Below are 25,802 nucleotides of genomic sequence, written 5' to 3' on the forward strand. Positions count from 1 at the left end.
ACGGGAATTTGATATACATCTTATACTTTGTATCCATTCTAACAAGGTGTTAAGTTTTCTCCTTTTCATATCTAGTCCATCGTCTGACATAATGCTTAATATAATTCATACTAAAAATGACACTTTGTCACCAAATGAAAGCTTAGTTGTTGTTTTTTTACATATGTTATAACATATATTACAATATCAACATTTATCTCTACTACGTATACCCATGGCGATCTATCATTATAGCCATGGATGGAACAACATTTCGAATTCGGCTCATTACAATCCAAAGTCAGTAGCCAAAGCATGTTTGAAATGCATCCAATTATCTTAAACCACAAGCAATGAATTTGTTTGCAAATTCCTATACTTTCAAAGTATACTATTTACGTAACGTTGTGTTTTAACAACGAGTAGGTTAGCAATTATTTTCTTTCAATTCATGTAGATGATCCCCCGGATACTGAAAACACGACATCTTAATTCCAGTCTGAGGAGTTGAATGTGGATCATAACTTGGATTTTGTCAACACACTGCTCTTAAATGATGTCATTGTATATGAGTTAGACACTTTCTATCTTAAAATCGCATGCATTTCTTCGTTAAAACTGGAATTCTTATCAATAAATATCCTTAATAGTTCCCTAATTTATAGGAATCAGAAGTAAACAGTTCAACGACAACCTCCATTGATGTATGGTCAATACACAGCTGCTGTCCTTACAGTTTGCATCTCATTGGGACACACACATGGTTGTAAGAAAATGTTTATCCTTGTTACTTCAGACATAGTAAACCTGTGTGAAAGTGATCGCAAAAACTCCCATTAGTTATTTGTATTTTTTGATATTATTGTACTAAAGCATAATGGTAACCCATGCTTATAAGTACACGGTGATTTATGTATCGAATAAGGTACAGGTGATTTAGGTTAAAATATACATGTAATGACATTTTATTTTGGAAGCACTGGGAAATTCAGATAACTACGTAGTAATTATCCGTTCAATTCAATTTCATAATTTACTTATATGTACAAATTTCCCTTAACGGTATTATGGAACTTTTAGATTATACTAGGATGTCTTTAAAATCATTTGAAATCAAATATCAAAGGCATGGACGGAATTCGAACCTTAAACTTCCCATATACCTACTAAATAACGTTACTTGCATTACATATTTGAAAATCAATTACATATTGTAATTGTATATAAGATATATCTCTTCCATATCAGTAAATTGTATTTAACTGCGAACTGTGGGTACTTATAAGGCAGTCGATATCCTAGTACATGTCTATTCCCTGCAACCAATAGACGTTTCCCCTCTTGACCTCGGATCCATTACTTTTATAGAATTAATAGGTACTTCGGCATTAAACTATGTATAAAAATAACGTCATCTGTTCTTTCTATTAGAACATATTCCACTGTTTTAAAGTAAAGAAAATGTCTTTTTACAGAGTTTCAATTTGATTTAAACCGGCATTATGCGACAACGTTAAATTAATAAAATTATGTCATTAGAATGCTTGTATTAATGTAGCACTCTGTTGATGCGTCCTATATTTCTGACTGCTGGCTTTGGCAATCAGTTGATATGCTATCAAACATAATTATATACTGCTTTGCTTTGTAATAGAACCTGTTTGAAACGACGTATGGAACCATAATAATTGGCAGACATAGTATGCTGGTAATGCTGTTTCCGATTGTATGCTGAGGAGTGTGTTCGAATGATAAGTACGAAGCATATCGAACACCAACACTACGGTAAGGGAAGCGTTCGATGACTGTGTAGGCAAATAGCGAGATACTAGGAATTTCGATTTCAGATTATATTACTGTTGACTTTACCTTTTCACAGTTGAATATGGTCCAATTTTACGCGAGAAAATCTCAAAGAAATAATTCATAATTAGATGAATTAGTTGATTTTATGCCCCTATTCATTTCTTGCCCTTCATATGAAGACGTCACCATTGCCGGTGAAAGGCTGCAAAATCGAGACTTTTACACGGTGTTTATGGAATTCGAACATGGGGAGTCTTTATTGTCCCACCCCTGCTATGACATGGGACCTCGGTTTTTGCGTTCTCAACCAAAAGGCCGCCCATATAGACTCCTCTTACGAGAAACAAGGAGTACTAACGGACCTATTCTAACAAGAATCCCCTTGGGAACATTCCTAATCAACGATACAATGACAAAGGCGACTGTAGACTCGTTACATTCACCGTTTTCTTATTTTACAAAATAATAATCTAATTTATATATATATATATATATATATATATATATATATATATATATATATATATATATATATATATATAAATAAATAAATAAATAAATAAATAAATATATATATATATACATATATATATATATATATATATATATATATATATATATATATATATATATATATATATATATATATTGTACCAATATATCTTTCATCATTTGAAATTCGCCAGGTCAGTCATTCCGTTCATATATGAAATACACCAACACCCCGCCCATCCTACTGAACAGTTCTGTAACATAATAAACAGTATTAAATGTATATTATGTTTTGCTGGGAGACCACAATAATATTGATTCTGTTCTGAAATCAAACAGACAGTTTTCAATGCAGATAAATGAAGAAAATATGGTGGAATGCAATGCCATGTTAGATCACTTTCTCGAAAAAAACTCCTCCTTCGTTACAAATGGAGATTATATCACCAGTAAGAGAGGGAACAATATTGCCACGTGATGCTTCCCGTTATGTCTAATGGACAACTCACTACTGACACTCCATTTCAATCAGCCATACCGTGAATTAGAATCTGCTTCAACTGGAGGGAGATTCCACCTGCGATGAACTGGGGACTCATTATGCAGAAATTCATTACTCCCCATACCTTAAACTCTTACCATTCCGGGAAACAACCATGCAGAGTTTCTAGCCTTCGTAACTACGGAAGTCATTGTGTCTGTTTATAGAATACTTACATTGTAATTTAAATTACCTTCTTACGTATTGTTTAATGCTATTTCTTACCATATAGTCATTCCGTAACATGATCGTAGAGGCTTTAAATGTTGAAAAAAAGTTTCCAATTGCATCCATAGTTGATTTTAGTTTTTACTCATCTGTCTTTTTCTTTCTTTTGTTCACTTTTAAAACGTACGTCTAATTTAATTGAGCTTTGCTAATACGCAGAATTGAAAACATAATTCAACGGGAAAATATGAAGAACATTTACGAAATATGCTTCTCGTAATATCACATGACGTGGCGTAAACGATGTCATTATGCATGTATCAAATAATACCAATCTATATTGATTCATATCAATGGTAACATTAGCATGTATCAATGTCCAACTATCTATACAAGTTATTATTTTTGCTCTCAACAATTAGATAATATACCTAATCAAATCAATTAATGTAAAAATTCAATAGAAGAGAGCAACTATTGAATATTATTATCAATTGTTCTCAAGGTATATTCATTTCATAGCTGTAAATGTCTTCCGCGAATAGTGTGTGTTACATAATTCAACATGTGCATGGTAGGTTTCCTTAAAACAAAGATTTTGAAAACAACATTTGTTTGAAAAAAACGTAATGGCATTATAAGTACTATATTCATTCACTGAGTTAGGTGTTACAGTTTCTCCACCGTCAGCTCCCCATATTCATCTACATATGGCGTTTTTATCTCTCAACTGAGTCGATGCTAAAGAGCTTGTTCTGCGCATGATCAGTTTTTAAATAGAGACAAGCTACTGACAAACAAGTTGATGGTACAATGGTTTTAACAGTCTCTTTTAAAGTTAGCATCTCGCAAAGCTATGATATAACGATATAGTTCGCCAATCCAACCCATCAGTTGGTCAAATTCTGTCTGACGTGTTCCATACTGACTGTTAGACCGTTTTTGGCACACTGATTTTGAATACGGATTGCTCCTTTTACGTGATCAAGATAGTGGGTTCAGGGTGGATGTGACCGGTCGACAGGTGGTGTTTACTCCTCCTCGGCACCCGATCCCACCACTGGCCATGCTTGCTCAAACCCCTATTTTGTATTGCTAATATGTGTTATGAGAATGATCACTATTCGTTATTTTCACCTTTCATGTTAATAAATTATCAGATGTAGGTATCATATCCCATCAGACAACTTACACAAATAATGCATAAGCCCGTGACGCACATCATATGCAATACTAGGATATATGATATTTTTAGTTTTAAACTTGCAAAGGTTACTCCAGTCTTTAAAAAGGGGACATAAATTAAGTCTCAATAGATACATTTCTATTTTACTAGCATTTATCAAAGTTTAAGAAAAAGAAAAATGCAACAACAAACAGACGCTCTATTTACAGACATGATTTACTGCAAAAACTTCAGTCGGACTTCAAAAAATTCCACTCTTGTCAAAAAAAACTCTCACAAATCACAGCAACTTACATGGAAGGTTTTTCTTCTCTACTTCAGTAAAAGCTTTTGACCATGCAAATCATGAAACTCTTCAAGAATTATAATTAAAAATGTTCATCGTACCACCTACAGTGGTTTCTATAATATTTATATTACATAATTCGATTTAATGTTAGTTTAGTGGGAGGCGAATGAAAAAAAAATAGTTTAGTTGGGTAGGTTTTTAAGATCATTTGTCTAGGTGGCGGATATAAAACTATCGTAAAATGTGAAAAGTGTAATCCTATTTCCTGTCTTTATCGTGTTTTTTTTCTTTCTTTTTGCTTGTAAGAGGTTTTTTTTTATGGCAACATATCATCACACACCGTTTTACGGTCCGCGTATTAGAAACACCCATTTTAATTTCCATGTACTATCTATATCAAACCCTTTTGGAAATGAAATGAAAATACATCTGCATATCTGTCTAAATAGACAAGCTCATCTACCATATTTAAGCCACGGTGTTGTGGCCGTGAAAGTGACCCACAATGAACAGAACCTTGATTCCTGCCACACATTTATATTGTTGGGTTTTTTTGGGGGGTAGATTTTGATGCGATTTATATTTTTATTTACAATATTCAACCCACAGTGATGACAGTTTTGAAAGTTTCTTATATTGAACAGAACGTTTATTTCCTTCGGTCTTCCTCTTTTTCTTTTTCTTTCTGATGTCCAAATAAGGGCTACATATGGGTGTGTTCTTTTATCCATCCGTAGCACATGTCCAATCCACTGCCATCTGCGTGTTTTTATCATAGTGGTTTATTATCTAGCCGTAAATCCATCACCATAGAACTTATTTGCACAGTTGATGTATACACATTATTTTATTAGTGGGGGAGTGGACAAATCACCCAGATTCTTACAGCTTTAATATTTTACAATGGGTAGATGATGTAGGTCGGGGCGACTAACTTTGTATTGTTAATTATTTATAAGGAGGTGTCATAATTTTGATGATATTTGTTATTTTTTCAGAGTCAAAGCTTGCATTTGATCACAAAAAGAAAAAAAAATGGGGGGATATGTGTTTTGATATCAGTTTTCATCGTCTGCGCCGTGTCTCTGTTTTGACAATTTGCTCACGTAAATTTATTTCATTTTAGTACAGCTTGTTTTTGAGATTCAATTTAATTTGAAACAATTTCGTCACGTGCTGTAGTTTGACTTTTTTTTTTTTTTTTACATATCGAATGATTTCGCTTTTAAATTGATGCTTTTAAAACAATAGGATGGGGGGGGGGGGGGGGGGGGGGGGCTTAGGATCCAACGATTGGTTTCAATGCATGTTTTGATCATTAATGTTGGATTATTTTCCTTTGTATACAATCATATCTAGGATATGCACACATTACTTTGAAATTACGTGTTTGAATTTCAGTAATGGATGGTGAGCATCGGCTTTAGCGAAAAGATCATTAATCTCAGTCCTGTGAATTACAACCTCATCCTTTTGTTGATAACTTTGTTTAAGATTTGATGCATGCAGAGGGGGAACATTGAGATCGCACAGCACAATCAATGGATAGTTTTAATTCAAAAGTATAATTTTGTAGAATTAATGAAAGGATAAGACAGGGAACAATATCAATCTCATATGTCCTATAAAGTATATATAATAAAGAGTTGGACTAATACGGAGACCTGCGTATATCAGAGGTGGAATCAGGTGCCTAGGAGATGAACGCATCGCCTGTCGACGGATTACACCCGCTGTGAACCCTGTATGACCTGATTAGGTAAACGGAGTAATTCGTTGTCAAAACCAATGTGCCAAGAACAGCCTAACAATAATCAATTTACTATTGGGTATTGAAAATTGTGAAACAATATGCTTACTTATCAGTCATCGTGCATACATTACATGGTTACAAACTATAATCCTGGCCTTTCTGTTGTCTTAACTTTGTTCACGATCTTGCAAGTGTTGGCATCGGCTGTTGTTAACGTCCTTGGATAGGGGATTAGTAATATTAGGGCATTTTCTTCGTCTTGTGGGATCGATAGAATTCAAGAAAACTACTAGTTTATCAAAGTTGTGAATAATTTTAAATGTGAAACTTACCAATTTCGATGCACCAGATGCGCATTTCGACAAATAATGTCTCTTCAGAATGTTCAAGCCGAAATTTTGGAAATTCGAAATGACAAAAACAATTGTAAGAGTTAAAAGGAAAACTAGAGTGCCAAAAAACTGGAGCCAAATTCGTCCAAGGATCAGAGCTATGCATGAGGGAGATATCATCATTAATTTTGAAATGATTTTCTAAATTGTAACCCAGCAGTTAAATATACATCCGTGTTTTCAAGCTAGTAAGGAAGTAAAATGTACTTAGCTATTAGGTTATAGAGACCCTTGGGGACTAACAGTATTTGTATGTCTTGAAACTTCTTGAAACTTGTGCGAACATTTTAGTTAAAAAGATAAAAAAAAATGTAGCTATCCGCCGAAATCATGACGTGGAATTCTAATTATATCAAACGATTGAATAAATACAAATGAACGTTTTCCTACGATTCAATAAAAAAAATCATCAATCACTAGAATTGAGATAACCTTAGATTTGTCTGTATATCTTCATATATATCTGGATATCCAACGCGGATTGCATTCCATTTGTATTAGTTTGTACATAATGTTTTAAACAAAGTTTTAAGTAATCATTAGTTGGCATACAAACATTCGGAATACAAAGCTCGTTGCGAATAGATGAATAAGTTCCGCATACTACAGTTTAAGTACATACATCCGGATATTTTGATGATTATACTATCAGCTAATTTAGCTTGTTGTGATCTATTAACACAGTGGATTCTATATCTGAGAGCACGTTTCCATCTGTTACAATTGTAATATAACAACCAGTTCAACATTTGATATATTACTTTCTATTTGATGAGATTCTCGAATAAAAAAAAGTAAATGCAACCTACCTGTTTAATGAGTTGACTTTCCTACTTTATTTGCTAAATAGAATAAGCAAAAATGAGGAAAAAATAGTTTAATTCGTAAAAAAGAAACAATACCGAGATAATATATTTAACACTGAACATACAAATGTCGTACTACGTGCCTGGGGTCGTGTGTATATCAATAAATCTAAATCTATCTATTTATCTATATATCTATCTATCTATCTGTTTGTCTTTTTATATCAATCAATATAAATGCATTTATATTTCTGTCTATTTATATCAATCCACGCTACTTCATTTTAAAAATTAATTAGAATCACCTGGGTACTACGATTGTGTATTTGATATTTATAACATTTCTTGTTTGATAAAGTGTTATCAAAATGCACAGAGACTTAGTCCGTTCCGGGCAAGAACTATGTGTGATATCATTACTATAGAAAGGAGTCTAACTCTTACAAAGATAAAAAAAAAAAAAACTACCCACTCGCTTCAATTCCCAAACAATCAGAAACTAGATGCGATATGCGTAATTTGCCGGTCTCCGTTCATAAATTAATGTTATAACTAGCTATATGTCCCAGCAACAGGTTCTTGAAATAACAGAGATATTCGTCATAGCTCTCTAGATTCCACCTGTTTCTTTTACTAGGACGTATGTCAGTCCAGGTCATCTGGTTGTTTCCATCCTATGACAGCAGCGGAAATCAGATTAGTGTAGAAGATTTCGGACTTATCAATTCAGATTTCATATCAAAAATGCGTTACTTACTTCCTTATACTTTAATAATGTTTCTATGTTCTTTGTATCTTGTCCGTTTATTTTATGAAACATCAACTCCTGAGTCTATATCCTACTAAAGACCCGAAATACCTAAAACTTGAAAGAAAGGGAAGATGGATTAAACTAATCTAAATGAAATAAAATTAATAAGAAAAAATAAGGAAGCTAAACCAAAAACAATGTTCAATTTCCTTCTCAAAGTCCAATATCACAAGAATAATGTTTTCATCAATTCTAAGGTTTTTGAGATTAAGTTTACAGTGTTTTTCGTTAAAATGGCAGTTGGAAAAATTGGGACGTGTAACATCTACACGAAGAGCATTATGGCCTTAGCCTTTGTTCCTAAATACAAATGAAACATGTAATGAACTGAACATTTTTACTTTGTAAAGGGTTTTTTTTCCTCAAAGAAGCTAAACTACGGGAAACACAACATGATATGAATCAACAGAGTAAACTTAACAACAACACTTCAGAGTAAGAGACATATATTCAGAACAATTCCAATAAATAATGGGCTGATTCCTTCTATCCTATACTTCCAATGATCAATATCTATCCCTACACAAATGATTATAAGTCACAAATCCCGATATTTTTTGAGAAATCCTCGTTATTTGTTTTATGTATACGGATATGCGTACGTTAGCACGAGATGAAATTACATCTTATTTGTCTTCGCGTTAGAGACAGGACTAGCAAGGAAGAAATATTGAATAGCTATCTTTTTATGAGAGTAGAGAAACAACGTTATTCATCACATGGTAACGATGCGACTGGTGGTGGAGGTGTTTGCATTGCTGTCTGTACTTTACAGCCAGGTGACGGACGCCTGCCCTGACCAGTGTAACTGCACTAAAACGTATCCCTCTGATGGGACTGACGTAATTTGTCGAAGTAGATAACTGACCGTAGTACCGACTAAAATTCCCACGGACACATTGTCTTTGTAAGTTATTTCAAGCATGTTAAAAAGCATACTACACATACATCACTATGAATTGGTGTTATTCAACTATAAACCGTTATGGATTTCGTTATTGTATAGTGGAATGCTGGATCCAGTAAGTGTCCTACCAAGTCCCTAGCGTTGCTCTTCACGAAAATATTAACAACTGAGAAGGAGAAACTTCAAACTTACTCTGCGACCACATATGCCAGAAGTGGTGTTAATCAAATGTGGATTTTAAAAAAATCGAAAAAACTTTTATTAAACTTGAAATCGCATAATTTTTCCCAAATCAATAACATTAAAACCTATGACTTTTCAACACTATGCACGACCATTCCTCATGATTAATTAAAGACTAGATTTTTGACATCATAGACAGTTGCTTCATTAAAAAAGGGGGGGGGGGTGAAATATCTAGCGATCAGTCATTCAAAAACTTACTTTGTTAAACACCACTCTGATTCAACGCCAAAGAACTCTGAAGTTGAAATAAAAAATATGCTAGAGTTCCTCATTGACAATATATTCGTGGTCTTTGGTAATCAGGTCTTCCAACAGTCTGTTGGAATTCCCATGGGCACGAATTTTGTTCCTTTGTTGAGCTGACGTGTTTCTATATTCATATGAAGCAGAATTTATTCAAAAACTTCAATTCGACATTTAGATATATCGATAAGATTTGTCTATCAACAATGATAACAGTCATTCCTATGTCGATTTGATATATCCATGTGAGCTCCAAATAAAGGACACCACAGAGTCGTCCACTTCTGCTTCATACTTAGATATTTTATTGAAAGTAGACATTGACGACATACTGATAACTCAACTGTATGGCAAACGGGATGATTTCAGCTTCTTCATCGTTAACTTCCCATATTCATGTAGCAATATTCCAGTATCATCTGCATATGGTGTTTATATATCTCAACTGTTTCGATATTTAAGAGCTTGTTCTGCGTATAGTCAGTTTTGAAATCGAGGTAAGCTACTGACAAACAGGTTGATGGTACAGTTGTTTCAACAGTCTCGATTGAAGTCAGCATTTCGCAAATTATATGGTCGTTATAACGATCTAGTTCTTCAACACAACATATGATTGGGTCAAATGCTGTCCGACGTGTTTCATACCGATTGTTAAGCCGTTCTTAGCACACTGATTTTGACTGCAGATAACTCCGTTTACCTGACCAGGTTATAGGGCTCACGGCGGGTGTGACCGGTCAACAGGGGATGTTTACTTCTCCTAGGCACCTGATCCCACCTCTATTGTGTCCAGGGGTCCGTGTTTGCCAAACTAACTATTTTGTATTGCTTATAGGAGTTGGGAGATTGATCACTGTTCGTTACCTTCACCTTGCATATCGCAGAATAATGTCCATGCATTGCTTAGATCTTTACACTAACTCTGGCAAAAATACTTTCAATGAAAAGCGAATATAACGAACATTGATCAATCTCATAACACCTACAAGCAATACAAAATCAATAGTCGAGTAAAAACGGACCCTGGACAGATCAGAGGAGGGACCTGCTGTCTAAAAGGAGTAAGCATCCACGAAATTACATTTCAACGAAATTGTAAAACATCAACATTGAACAAAAATTGACCAGCGTGAATTCAAATTGTTCCGCAGTAAACGGATATGCGTTTCCAGAAACGCATATCAAAGGAAATATGTGCATGTACATATATTTTCAAAACTAGGGAACTAAATTCAAAGAAATATGTCCATCTTTCATTTTTTGCGTGTGATTGAACGTCTAAAATATTCGCTGAACCATACAAAAGCATGGTTTGGAATATTTCATGAAATTCAGTCAAAAACCTATTGACAATAATATTCAGATCAAATTACAGTAAATTAATTTCTGCATAACAGTATTACTGCTCTTGGAACTGTTAACAAATGTTTGATATTACTCAGGGGTTGTAAATAAAACCATGTGTGATAGAAAAGGACTAGACCTGGAATCAAACCCGGGGCCCCTGTATTGCTAGTCAGTTGCTCTAGTCATTGAATTATTCAGATTACTATTCACGGTTTAAAGAGCCCAAAGCTACTGCAATCCTCCTGTTTAAATTATCTTCGCTTTACAAGAGTTGTTTACCCAAGTTGCAAGTTCACGGATTGTCAATGTCAAAGTTGTAAGAGTAGCAGGAAACAAATATATAGACTGATAAAAGTAAAAACCGAGATCCCCGCATCATGTTTTCTAACTATAGAGCTATCCAGACCAAATCTAGAGTTGATAAAGTACAAACGACTATATTTAAAGCAAGTTTTCTTTGCTTTACAATTGGATTTTGAAAACATTTTGAATGATATCCTCTCTTATCAGTCGTCGTGATTAAGCTGAAGGATCAGTCGTTGTACTTAAACTAAATTGTTACACACCATATCTATGGTATTTCTGTTCATCAGTTGTCTACCTTTGTCTACAGTTGAATGTGATGTCATCGACTGTTGCTAGCGTCATTGTTCCAAGATACACGAATGCAGGGGATTGGTATGTGTACGGATGTTCTGTGATTCATGTATTTCCATGACAACTTCATTTTTAAAAGTTGGGTATATAGGATAGTTAATTTACTATGTTAATTGTGCCCTATTGCACAACAATTATTTTATTAATGTTCTCTAATATAATGAACACAAACACATTGGACATATATTTTACTGCTAAATGGAATTGACAAAAAAATCATAACTCCACATTTCGCATATTGAAATTATTTTGAATTTGAAGCATACACTTCACTGAAAGATGATGTTTATCATACCTAATATAAGAATGCGATTCAATAGTGCATTAATTAAATATATCTTTATCTTTAAAGGCAAACCATTATCAACCAAAAATGATTTCATTTTAAAAATTTGGTTTGAGATTACGTTTTTTGAAAATGCATTTCTTGAATGTTAATGCGGTGCTAGTTTAGAAAAGATTGAACTAGTTGCAAATGTCGATGTTCGTTTAAAGCATGACATGGACTTAAATTAAACGATTAGAATAAATCTAACTAAACGTATCTCTACGCTTCGATTTAGTAAAGCTGATCTCTAGAATTGAGATAACGGTAAATGTGTTTATATATATCCATATATCTTTCAATATCCAACTCGGATTTCACTTTTATTATATTTTCCGTATCACATCCCGCTAAACGAAGTCTTAATTAATCCTTAATTGGTATTCAAAGGTTCGGGATACAAAGTCGTTCGTGAAGAGATGAATACAGTACATGTACTTTGAGACACTACAGTATAAGAACATACATCCGTAGGTTTTCATCATTTCCCTATCAGTCAATTTAGCTAATTGTGTTATACCAATATGTTATAAAGTCCATATGGGAGACTGCCTTTCCGTCTGTTACGAGTTTCGAATAACAGCCGATCTTACACTGAAGAAACACTGTCAGTAATCATGGATATTTTTTTTTTTTGGAAAGTGCAATATTTATTGAAGAATGCTAAAATTCTATGCAGTGTTTTTGATAAACTCATTGAATTTACATATGTGTGCACTTAAGACACTTAAAGTAAAATAATATAATATTTTTGACTACGTTGTTGTAACCGTGTTTACAAGGACATTGTCCTTGAAAGAAAACCTGAAATGTGCCTCTTTAAAGTACAAAAAAAAAAATTAAATTAAAATAATAAGATTTTTGTTAGTTGAAGATCAATAAATAAGGCTTATATAGATTTTATTGAAGTAAGACATTTCAATAATCTTTCCAAAACTGGTTGTCATTGCAACCACCATACTTTGCATTGTATTGTATACAGTCAAAAACTCAAATAAAACTATGCATTTTAGCTAACCCTTTTCAGAGGCGCAACAGAATCAGGTACGGTTTTTCATATAGAAAAAAAATAGGAAATGTTAAATTTCTATTTTAAAAAAATAAAAAACAGTTAAACAACTTTGTTAGTGACCTGACCAAAAGCACAGCTTTTGGCATGTTCAGCTACATTTTCGAAAATCTATTTAATTAATGAATTAATTTAGGTCAATAATATTTGCAATCTGGGTGCATCGATTACTCTCTAATGACATGCTAAATTCTATTAAGACTTGTAAATGACCTTGCCCTACAGTATCAAGGTCACACACATTAACCAGTGACCTTCATATTTAATCAGTTAATAAAAACTACAGTTGGCATGTACAAGTATATATCTTTATCTACTAACAAAATGGATATTTTAAAAAAAATCACATAATGCTCTATGACTCAATACCTCGACTAAGGAAAAATATACGTACCAAAGTTATTGAAGATAATTAGAATCACCATGTCATTAATATTACTATTCTGGGTGTGGGTGTGTCATTGTATCAGATATTGCTTTATAACTTCATCCATAGGTCAACTATGGAAAATTTATAAATAGCAAAGTCATAGAACATAATTAGAATCACCGGGTCGTTATTCGAGGGAGGGGGGGGGGGTAATATACATGCATGGTGGAATTAGTACGCCACCAGTATTTCTTTTCGTGTATTTTGATTTGTAATTTAAAAAACGTGTGTGCTATACCCATGGCCTGATGATTTGGGGATTATATAGATATTGAAGGATCTACCAACGATATATTACTAACACAGTGTACAATAAAGCTGTACCAATCAGCCACCCTCTAACCCTCTCCTTTCTCATCAAAACAGCAATCTACATCGTTACCTATACAATATTTCGAAATACGAATTGCATCTAAATAGAAATTACACTGACCATTTAATATATCATAAATGATTTTAGTGAGAATAACGAGCTCTGACTGAATACACAAAATGTGTTTCACAGTGTGTGTTAAGTTTGACGCAATATGAGGTTAAAATGTGACGTTTTAATTGATAATATAGACTCTAGTGTAGAAAAGGATTAAGGTATTTCTGTTTGGCGGATCTTAGCTTTTTTAATGAGAAACAAGAGTTCTACAATATATATACGTCATCTTTTTGTATTAATTTATTATCAGTCAAAACAGTTTGTATGAATATTAGAATGTTTATAATATATTCTAAATTTACTATGAATTAATATATAAAATTAGATATACAAGAAAATAGGCAAATCTCCAAATCACCTTTCAACTTTTCTATTAAATCAATTCATTGATGATCATCAGTAATTTTTATGATGTCTGCTAAGTGATATTCATTCATCTCTTCCTTTAATTCTAGAGAGTTCGCATCAAAGGGGTTAATCATTGTGTAAAATAATAGACCCCAGTGTATAGTGTTGGGGGGGGGGGGGGGGTTAGAGAAAAGGAGTAAATTCTTGAAATGTTTTTATTTACTATATTGGTAGTACTAAAAACTCTCTTCAAACAGATATGTAGAATAAATGTGAGTCCTGCTGAGCCTCACATAAAATAGCTTATTGTTTTTAGAATAACGTTGAAAATATGTATTGTTTAAACACAAATATAACAATTTAAGTATTTTCTTTAATTTCCTTTCATTGTACATTGCTGGAAATTTGTTTTATTAGAAATATTTGTGAACAGATTTAAAAAATCAAGATCATATTATTTAAGCTTTGTCACGGTTCGTTGCCATTGAAACGCGGTGCATGGTTTCCGTATTTTTCTCTTTTTAAACATTTACTATCACAAGAAACAAAAATATGGGAGTTTCGCTCAGATATGCAATTGTTTTGCACTTTGCACTTTTTCAAGATAATTCTCAATGGCTACGGATACCTTTTCTAAATATAATATTTTCTATTTAATAAGATTTATTTTTGATTGGATTGTTAGGTGACGCATTTGAAGGAGGTCTTATTCCTCTACCATATATTTACATGAGTATTGTGTATGTTTCTGGTTAGATATATCATGTCGTATGGATGAAAAATCACAGTAAAATATTTCCCCTTTCTGTAGATTGATTGAATATCGTTTAACGTCCCTCTAAAGAACAGTTCACCCATATGGAGACGTCACCGCTGCCGGTGAACGGCTGCCAAATGTTGGCCTTTGCTCGTCGCTTACGGCCACTGAGCTGGATGGAGTCTTTATCGTGCCACACCTATTGTGACACTCCGTTTTACAGTCTTATCCGAATGACCGCCCCATTTAGTCGCTTCTTACGAAACACAAGGGGATACTGAGGACCTATTGGAACCCCGATTTTTGTAGAATTAAACACAATTCATTTTGAACTTTATTACAAACAATAATAGAATTCAAGATAGGTTGAACTAAGAGCTTAGGGGAGGAACAAAAAAAGCAACCTTAAACTTCCACACCAACTGTGAGCTATATATTTTGAGCAAGTAAACAAAGTACCCCGTAGTCAAAATCAGTATGAAAAGAACAGTATATCAATTTATGTAAAGCAGGTCAAACACTGTCATTCGGTCAAATGTTGGCGCCTTTCTTAACTCATGAAAGTAAAAATCGGGATCCCCACATCATGTTTTCTATCTACAGAGCTATTCAGACCAATATCTAGAGTTGATACAGTGCAAACGACGATATCAAAAACAAGTTCTTTGCTTTACAATCGAATTTTGAAATTATTTTGAATGATATCTTCTATTATCAGTCGTCGTGATTAAGCTATAAAATAAATAGTTGCACACTATACTTATGGTATTTCTGTTCATCACTTGTCTTACCTTTGTCTACAGTCGTTGAATGTGATGTCATCGACTGTTGCTAGCGTCATTGATTCTAAATACAGAAATGTTGGTGATTGATAGATTTATGTATGTTCTGTGATTGTTGAATTTCCATGACAACCTCACTTTTAAAAATTGTGTATATAGGATAGTTAATTCGCTATGTTAATTGTGCCCTATTGCATAAAAAAATATTTTGATTAATGTTCTCTAATATAATGAACACAAACACATTGGACATATATTTTACTGCCAAATGGAATTGACAAAAAAATCATAACTGCATATTTGGCATATTGAAATTATTTTGAATTTGAAGTATGTATATAATTTGTTGAGGGGTGATGTCTATCATGCCTAATATAAAGAATCCATTCAATAGTGCATCATATACATCTATATTTGATTTCAAACCATTTCCAGCCAAAAATGATTTCATTTTAAAATGTCCGTTTGAGAATATGATTTTTTGAAAATACATATTTTGAATGTCAATGCGGTGTTAGTTTAGAAAAGACCGAGATAGTCGCAAATGTCGATATTCATTTAAAGCATGACGTGGAATTAAAGTAAACGATTAGAATAAATTTAACTAAACGTATCTCTACGCTTCAATTTAGTAAAACTGATCTCCAGAAAAGAGGTATCCGTAAATGTATTTGTATATATTCATATATCTTTCAATATCGAACTCAGATTTCACTTTTATTATGTTTCCCCGAATCAAATTCCGCTAAGCAAAGTGTTAAGTAACCTTTAATTGGTATTCAAACGTCCGGGATACAAAGTATGTCGTGAAGAGATGAATACATTGCATGCACTTTGAGACACTACAGTATAAGAACATATATCCGTGGGTTTTCATTATTTCCCTATCAGCCAATTTAACTAATTGTGTTATACCAACATGTTATAAAGTTCATATTGGAGATTACCTTTCCGTCTGTTACGATTTTAGAATAACAGCCGGTCCAACACTTAAGAGACGTGTCAGCAATCATGGATACTTTTTTGAAAAGTGCAATTTTTATTGAAGAATGCAAAAATGACTTGCATTGTCTTTGATAAAAGCATTCAATTCACATATGTGTGTCACTTAAAGTCAAATAATACAATGCTTTTGACTACGTTGCTGTAACCGTATTAACAAGGACAAAATCCTTGAAAAAAATGAAATATACCTCTTTAGAGTCCAAAATGAATACAATTAAGATAATAAGATTTGTTTGTTTAATATATATAAACAAATCTTATATAAATTGTGTTGAAGTAAGACATTTGAAAATCTCACCAAAAATAGTTGTCATGGCAACAACCATACCTTGCATTGTATACAGTTATAAATTCAAATAAAACTATTCATTTTAGCTAACCCTTTTCAGAGGCGCATCGCAATCAGGTAACGTCTTTCATAAAGAAAGAAATAACAAATGCTAGATTTTATTTAAATAATTAAAATCAGTTAAACAATTTATAGTTTCTTTGTTTGCCATGTTAATTTACATTTTCGAAAATGTATTTGATTAATTAGTTAATTTAAGTCAAGAATAATTGACATCTGGGTACATGGATTACTCTCTATTGAGACTTGTAAATGACCTTGTCCTACAATTTCAAGGTTACATATATTATTCAATTACCTTCATATTTAATCAGTTCATCTAAACTGCAGTTGACATGTATAAGTATATATCATCATCTACTAACCAACATGTGTATTAAAAAAAACAAACATATTGCTGTATAGCACATACCTCGACTATGGAAAAATATACGTAGCAAAGTTATAGAAAATAATAAGAATCACCATGTCGTTAAGATTACTATTCTGGGTGTAGGGGTGACATTATACATGTAGGAATTAATACGTCCCATACATTGCTCTACCTTGTTCGATGTGTAATTTAAAACCTGTGTGCTATACCCATGACCTAATGATATGAGGATGAAATATTTATTGGGGGATATACCAACGAAATGTACACTAATATAGTGCACAATAACGCTTTACCTACCAACCAACCACAACCCTCTTTCTCATCAGAACAGCAATCTACATTGTTACATTTACAATATTTTGAAATACGAATGGCATTGAAATAGAAATTACACCTACCATTTCATAGAATATCAATGTATTTAGTGAGAATGGGAAACTTTGATTGGATACACAATTTGTGTGTCACAATGTATGTTGAGTATGACGCAATATGAGGTTAAAATCTGACGTCATCATTGATAATAGAGGTCGTAGTGTAGAAAGGGATTTAGATATTTCTGTTTGGCGGTTCTTCATTGTTGTTTTTTTTTTCAATGAGAAAGAAAAGTTCTACAATAGATACACGTAATGTTTTTTTTAGATATTCATTTACTATCAGTCAAGACCGTTTGTATGGATATTGAAATTAATATATGTATTCTAAATTTGCTACCAACTAACATATGAAATTAGATTTACAAGAAAAGGTAAATCTCTAAATCACCTTTCAAGTTTTGTATTAAATCAATTCCTTGATGATCAAGAATAATTTTTTTATGACGTCTGCTAAGTGATATTCATTTATTTCTTCATTTAATTCAAGAGAGTTTGCACCAAAGGTGTTAATCATTGTGTAAAATAATAGACACTAGTGTATAGTGTTTGAGGGTTAGATAAAATGAGTAAATTCTTTAAATGTCTTTATTTGATATATTGGTAGCATAAATAGCTCTCATAAAACATATATGTAAAATTAATGTCAGTCCTGCTGCTCCTCACATAAAATACTGACGGAAAAGAAGTCATCAATGCTCTCTTTTTTTACCTTGATTTATGGCTTTTTGATTTTAGAATAACGATGGAAATATGTATGTTTTTAAACACAGATATAGCAATTTAAGTATCTTCTTTAATTTCCGTTCATTGTACATTGTTGGAAAATTGTTCTATTAGAACTATTTATGAAAAGATTTTTAAAATAAATCAACATCTAATTACTAGTATTTAACTGTGGGCAAGGTTTGCTGTCATTGAAACGTGATGCATGGCTCCAGTAATTTTCTCTTTTTTTTAACATTTACTATCACTATACACGAAAGTGGAGTTGCGTTGAGATTTGTATTTTTTTTTTTTTACTTTCTACTTTTGAAGATAATTCTCAATGGCTACTGAAAGCTTTTATTAATTTTATATTCTCTATTTGATGAGTCTCGTGAACATAATATCTAAAATACAAATTACAATTGACAAACTATCCTACGATACTTGATAACATATACGGTCATTATATTCGTTAAAAAAAATACCAAGATAATTAATTCTATGCCGAAGAGCCAGATACCACATTATGTGTTAAAGTCCATGTGTACAACAAGAAATATAAATCTCTCCATATCTTAATATATATGTCTATCTATATAAATACATGCTACCTTATTCTGCAAATTCTTAACTCATCTGGATATTACAATAGTTTGGTTTGATATCTGTGGCACCCCTTGTATGATAAAGTGTTACCTAAATGCAAATGAAAGATTCAATTGACCGTATTACTTTGTAAAATATGGACGAAATCTAAGTTGTTTTTTAAAGAGAGTCAATTCCGGAAACTAGTGTGTGTTTATAGACAACACCTGACAATAACACTTCAGATTAACAAACATACAGTCAACATGATTTCAGGAGGCTGCGCCGATCTCTTCTAACAAGAATGACAAATATGCAGCTGATTCCATCTACCCTACAGTTTTAGTGATCAATATCTACCCTTACACAAACTTAGATTTCTTTAGATTAACTTTTAATTTGTGATCATTTTTATATACTTAGTCCTCTTACATACAGATCTTTCAGTGCTGTTAACTAAAAAAATATAAATAAATCAATAATAAAAAAAAACTCCTGTTTGTTTCTTATTATAATATGTCCTTTTTTGTATTTAGTTATTCCTAAAGGTTGTTTTAAATTGTTTCATATGTCATTAGGGTAATCATGTCACATCGCTATCTATTAATAATAATATTTATGCATTTTGATTCGTTAATTTTAATTCTGACACCATCAATATTTTATTCACAAGTATGTGCACATCGATTTTATATTATCTTTTCGTTCACATTTGTAAAGCGCTTTAGAGAACTAATATTGATAGGGCGCTATATAAATCTTTTAATTACAATTACAATTACAATCATAAGTCACAAATCTAGATCTTGTTTGGGATATACTCAATATTTGATTTGCAATGTATAGAGGTATGCGTGTGTTGACACGAGGTCAAATGACGTACGCAAGGTCCCTGCATTAGAATCAGGAACTAGTCAGCTCTTGTACAAACAAGGAAGAAATGTGGAAATGTTATGAGAGTAGAGAAACAACACTATGCACCACATATTAAAGATGCAGCTGGTGGTTTGGACCTTGGTAGTGCTCCCTGTGCTTTACAGCCAGGGAACGAACGCCTGTCCTGACCAGTGTAGCTGTACGAAGACGTATCTCTGTGATGGAACTTACGTATATTGTGACAGTAGAGAACTGACCGGAGTACCGACTGACATCCCCACGGACACATGTTATCTGTAAGTTATTTGAAGCATGTTAGAAAGCATAACACAGATGGATAATTATATATAGGTACTAGTCAACTATAAAGTTATATGAATTATGTTATTCTACATAATACTAAATAAATATTGTGAAAAGACTAACGCTTTGTATTTCAAGACACGCATTGTAGATCAACAACTATGTTGGGATCAATTCACTTCGATCCACGGTTTCCATCAATTGAGGGTGCATCGATAGTATCCTTATACGCCAGCTGTATGATCTTTCATATATTTGGCACATAAAGGTGTGAAGCGCCGCATAGTATACCCTCATGTATGTTAAATTTTCTTTCCTACATTTACATTCTACTTTCACTTCTTTGTAATTTTAAAGACATACTATATTTATCATTCAAACCCACATTTTTTTTTACAACTACAGGGCGTTGACCCTTCAAGAATAGACAAAAATTAAAAAAAAGAACTAAGTTCGTTTGGCATCATATTTGGCTACCTGAAATTTTGAAGTACACGTTGAATTAGACTTCTACATTGTAAAATACAGACGAAGATACACTTGTCTAAAAAATAAAACGAATCTTTGAAAATGTGTCACAGTTCTACTACATTGACGTAGTCAAAATATGTATGGAATACAAATTTTTGGAAAATGTCATAAACATTAACCACTTTTAAAGATATCTGAATAAACCCGTATAATATCACCACTTTGAACTGTCCACACATACATCACGGGTAAGCATTTCACATGCAAAACATTGCGATGGTGACATTCTGCTGACCATACTTATTTCTTATTTTAACGATCATATTTCTAGGCTTTTTACAGGACAAGAGTAAAAGTCATGTTGATGGATGTTGTTATTTATGTGTTGTTACATAAGTTTACCTACATTTTGTTTACAAAAGAAAATGTTCGTCTAGTACTGCATCAAACGATATATTCCTAACATCAATGTACGATATTTACATGTACATGTCTTCCTGTGTATTATATTAATCATGCCATATTACTTCGGTGCCCTATAACTAAACGGCATGTACCTTAGTTAGGAATACTTTTAATCAATGGAAATTGCATTATGTGAAACATCTTGCTGAATACAAAATGTTGCTAGTTTTTATTTATCGTCATAGTTAAATACATGGCAGAGCATGAGCTCTATTTATAGATGTATTTTGGTAAATAGACTTCACTTCTGAAAAGTGACGTCACAATGAGTCACAAGGTACGTTACCTCAGTCATAAGAGTATAGTTGAAGCGAACCCAAATACGAAGATATTGGGTTTGATAACGAAGATACTTTAAAAAATATAGATTTAAAGTTGAGCTATTTCAATGTCATTCTTCTCTATTTTACTTACATTGACACTACAGTGCATATCTGCCGCCGAGCAATACGACTATAAATAGGCCTAGGCCTATATCTGCAGCATTTGTCTTATACTATTTTTCTAATTCCCCCAGGATTCGTTACATGTTACTTTTTCGTGAATATTAGTATATTAGGTATTTTATTACACACACGTAGGATCGTTTTTAAGGGGAAGTGGGGAGCCGGAAAAGTTGGCCTCACAGTTGTCTAAAATAACACTTGTAAAATTGAAACAAAACGCCAACATGTTTTCAAAATCCTAATTTGTAGGGTGTTTGTGTGTGTGTGTGGGGGGGGGGGGGGGGTTAGGGTTGACATACATCAAACATAGTTTTACTTTTTATTTTTACTTTATGTTTTCCCTAAATTTTAGTTCTTCATTCGGGGTGGGTGGGTGGGGGGGTGGGGGAGGGGGTGGGGGTGGGTGGTAGAGCATCGTGCTCAAAATCACACGGCCTCTCACCTTTATCGCCACGGGTTCGAATCCCGCTTGCGACGGCAAGTGATACAGTTTTCCACTTTACTTTCGGAAGGTTTGTGGTCTATTCCCAGGTACATATATCTGGTTTATCTCTTGCACCAATGAAAATTGGGCACCACCATATAAATACTAGTACTATTTCGAAATTGCATTCTTATCATTCATTATTGCTTTTTAAAAAGTAACTGGGGAGTCAGTAAATATAATTTTACTACAAAAATATGCGTTCTTAAGACTCACCCCCTTCCCGATTCTATACATCGCTTTGTGTTATGCACAGACAACTATTATAAAGATATTTTCTGTCTTATACATTTTGTACGTACATTCGTGACTAGTTGATTTTGTATCCAGGTGGCTGACTAAAATATTTTCAAACAGTACATTCAAATAGGCAGCGTATTTTTTTTTTAGTTTTGTAAAACGGTTAATTCATCAGCACATGAATTTCAAGGCTTTATTTCATTTCCACAAGCATTTGCTACTACCATAAGGGGGATATATCAAACTTCGCATGTTAAAATTATGGAAAATTACTTTGTCAAAATAGAGTGGTTCCAAGTGATCCTGTTGTTAAGTTCCTGTAATATTTTTTTTATGGAATATTATGTGGTAATATACTGGGATATGTGTTCTATGCCATGGCCCTATTCAAAGATACATGATAGCCTTTGATTAATATGTTCATCATCAACACGTGGAACAGGTATAGTAGTAGAGCACTGTTTTCACTCATATGGTGATCTTTACACTCTGCCCATCCTACTTGCAAAAGACACCGCATAGCTAATGCATGCGGGATCTAAAGTGGGGTATCTGGAACACCACCCCTGAAATTGAAGTTAATGGATGTGTGAGTTATGTATTGAGATTGGAACCAGGTCACAATATTATCATGTAATCATCTGTACAAAACTGGAACATTGCTTATTATCATTCTTCTATTTTCTGTTGACAAAATTACCATTGATTAATTTTCTTTGAAGTCTCTCTCTCTCTCTCTCTCTATCTCTCTCTCTCTCTCTCTCTCTCTCTCTCTCTCTCTCTCTCTCTCTCTCTCTCTCTCTACATTCCATAATATATGAATGTTTATGAATGTTTTAGATATATATATATATATATATATATATATATATATATATATATATATACCTCTGTAACATGGCTGAAATAATGACAGTACAATGAAAAACCATAAACAATCAATGCATGTAGGATTCAAAGATTATTTTAGTTATTCTATTCATTGTGACAGTGTACGGGCGTAGTACTTATTATTTCCTATCAGTTTCTTTTTCAGTCCAAATGTCATGTTTTGGATTTCAAAACATTTTGATATTTCTTCTCACATTATTTCTTTGCACATTACTTTGAATGAATTTCATGTTCTTTTCGCTGTTTCCAATGTAGCATTGTTTAGTGTCTTCGTTGAATACACCTTTAGTGTTCTTTGGGAAAATTGAACATGGTGTATATATACATAAATATATACATACCCATGCACCATGCATATAATTAATAATCATTTAATTCCCATCAAAACAATGCAATTTAACCCATATGTAAAGACACAGACCAAATGCTGAATGGTAAAATTAATTGAATAATATTTACTCTACAATTACTAAATGCAGTGAATCGTCATTCCAATCATAGCATCCGCCACATTGAATCTTTTACAATTAATAAATAGTTTCAGAGTGAGTCAATTAATCTTTTAAAATAATAATTACAGTGCACTAATATGACACGTTGTATAACATCGAGAGGGTCCCGGAATCGGCATAACAAGGTTCAGTCCCCGCACGGTATGTAACAATTGGCTGTAAATCGTTGCACGAATTGCGACGCCATGTACCAACAATTTACTTACACTGTACATACCTTCACCATTTCTCCCACTGTATGCAAATAACATCTCGTTGTTACATATCGTGCCGTATCAGAACATTTTATTTTTACCAAAAAAAAAAAATAAGACACAACCTTCTTTTTCATAATGTAACGTCAAAATGGAACAATGTTATCTTGTAGTAAATCTGATATGGTAACATTTCGATGCACCAGATGAGCAATTCGACAAATACTGTCTCTTCAGTGATGCTCAACAGAAATTTTTGAAATCCGAAAATAACGATACTGCATTTGCATATTTATTTGATAAAAATAAAGCTTCTTACATACATATGCTATTTATTTTATAAAAAAAAGTTTACCTTATTAAAGAACTTTGAGGAATATTTTTTTTAATTTGAACACGGCCGAATTTGGCCCCATACGCAACGAACTCTTTCATATTCTTAAATAAAACATAGGCCCTAGGGTAAATCATGCATGTATTACATTAAATTTGGAATTTTGGAACTATAAATATCCGTGTCCGGGTTCATGTCCAGATCCGTGTTTGCCCTCTTCTTTGTTTTGTAGAATTTATAGGAATCATTACATTGTTCCTCAATCTTCACTTTTTCGTATAGATGAAACGTCGTCGATTAAGGGTAAAGATAACGAACATCGATCAATCTTAAAACTCCTATAAGCAATACGAAATAGAATTGGGAAACACGGACCCCGGGATATCGATCTAAATGTTGAGTAGAAATATTACATAAATATTGTCAATGACGTACCCCAGCATATTTTAGGAAATGATAAGGGGTTCAACAGTCTTCTTTACCTTCAGCATTTCGAAAATTCTATCATCTTGATAATGAACTGATTTACAAGTAGGAGTTTTCGTTAGGTCTGATGTGCTTTTTTTTACCTAGTATTAGGGCGATCTTTAGATACTGACCTTAAATACAAATTCATCTGTATGCCTAATGAAAGAAGAGTGTTGATGGCGGTTGTGACCGGTGAGCAGGGGATGCTTATTCCTTCTGTTGTATCAAAGGGTCCGCGTTTGTCCTACTCTTGGTTTTGTTATTTTGAAAATGTATGAAATTTATCACTGTCCGATATCTTCATCATTCATACACAAGTCAAATGAAATGAAGACCTGAACAAGATGCATTTTACACGTGTTGTGAAATATATACGCTTCTGAGAAGGACAGTCTAAGGTTTATGTTTTGTTGATTTTTATAAATAGCTTTGAAATTTTAGCGGGTGATTTATATTGATGAACTGAAATTTGGCATAATTGAATGGCTTATTATTCGTTGATATTTCTACTGGGATAAATATTGAATAATGGTTATCTCCAAGAGTAGCATGATTTGCAAATTTACTATAAACGTAAGAAAGTACAACAAAATCGAAAATAGAACAACAATTCCTCTTGGAAACCCAACAGATGGGATTGGGTGCCTAAGAGGTGTAAGCATGAAATGTTGACCGCTAGCCCTATATCTTGATTTGACCGAATGTACAGTACACGACACGAGTTTTATGCGTGTTCCACGCAACGCGGTGGAACAAATTTGCCCCAAACACGGTGGACCTTTAAAATTGTCGGCACCTTTGAAGTCCTATTTTTCCGCGCGAGCTAGACATTGAAGTCCACGGAGGATCTCCGTTGATGTCACTGCGGATCTCCGTGGATGTCACCTGTACCTCCGTCGATGCCACCATGTACTTCCGTGTGATAAAACAAAGAAATAATTTCCGAAATGATTCACC

The 25,802-nt window shown here is 33.2% G+C and overlaps 1 protein-coding gene across 1 annotated transcript in view; it reads left to right on the forward strand.

The window, feature by feature from the left end:
* Nucleotides 1-25,802, forward strand: part of LOC125665416 (leucine-rich repeat-containing protein 15-like) — a 996,853-nt gene that overhangs the window by 14,171 nt on the left and 956,880 nt on the right. Inside the window, exon 4 of the mRNA XM_056150956.1 lies at nucleotides 20,155-20,333. Within this exon, the coding sequence (XP_056006931.1) occupies nucleotides 20,155-20,333 (179 nt within the window). The remainder of the gene's footprint in view (nucleotides 1-20,154; nucleotides 20,334-25,802) is intronic.

Source organism: Ostrea edulis, chromosome 10 (genome assembly GCF_947568905.1).
Source record: "Ostrea edulis chromosome 10, xbOstEdul1.1, whole genome shotgun sequence".
Classification (NCBI taxonomy): domain Eukaryota; kingdom Metazoa; phylum Mollusca; class Bivalvia; order Ostreida; family Ostreidae; genus Ostrea; species Ostrea edulis.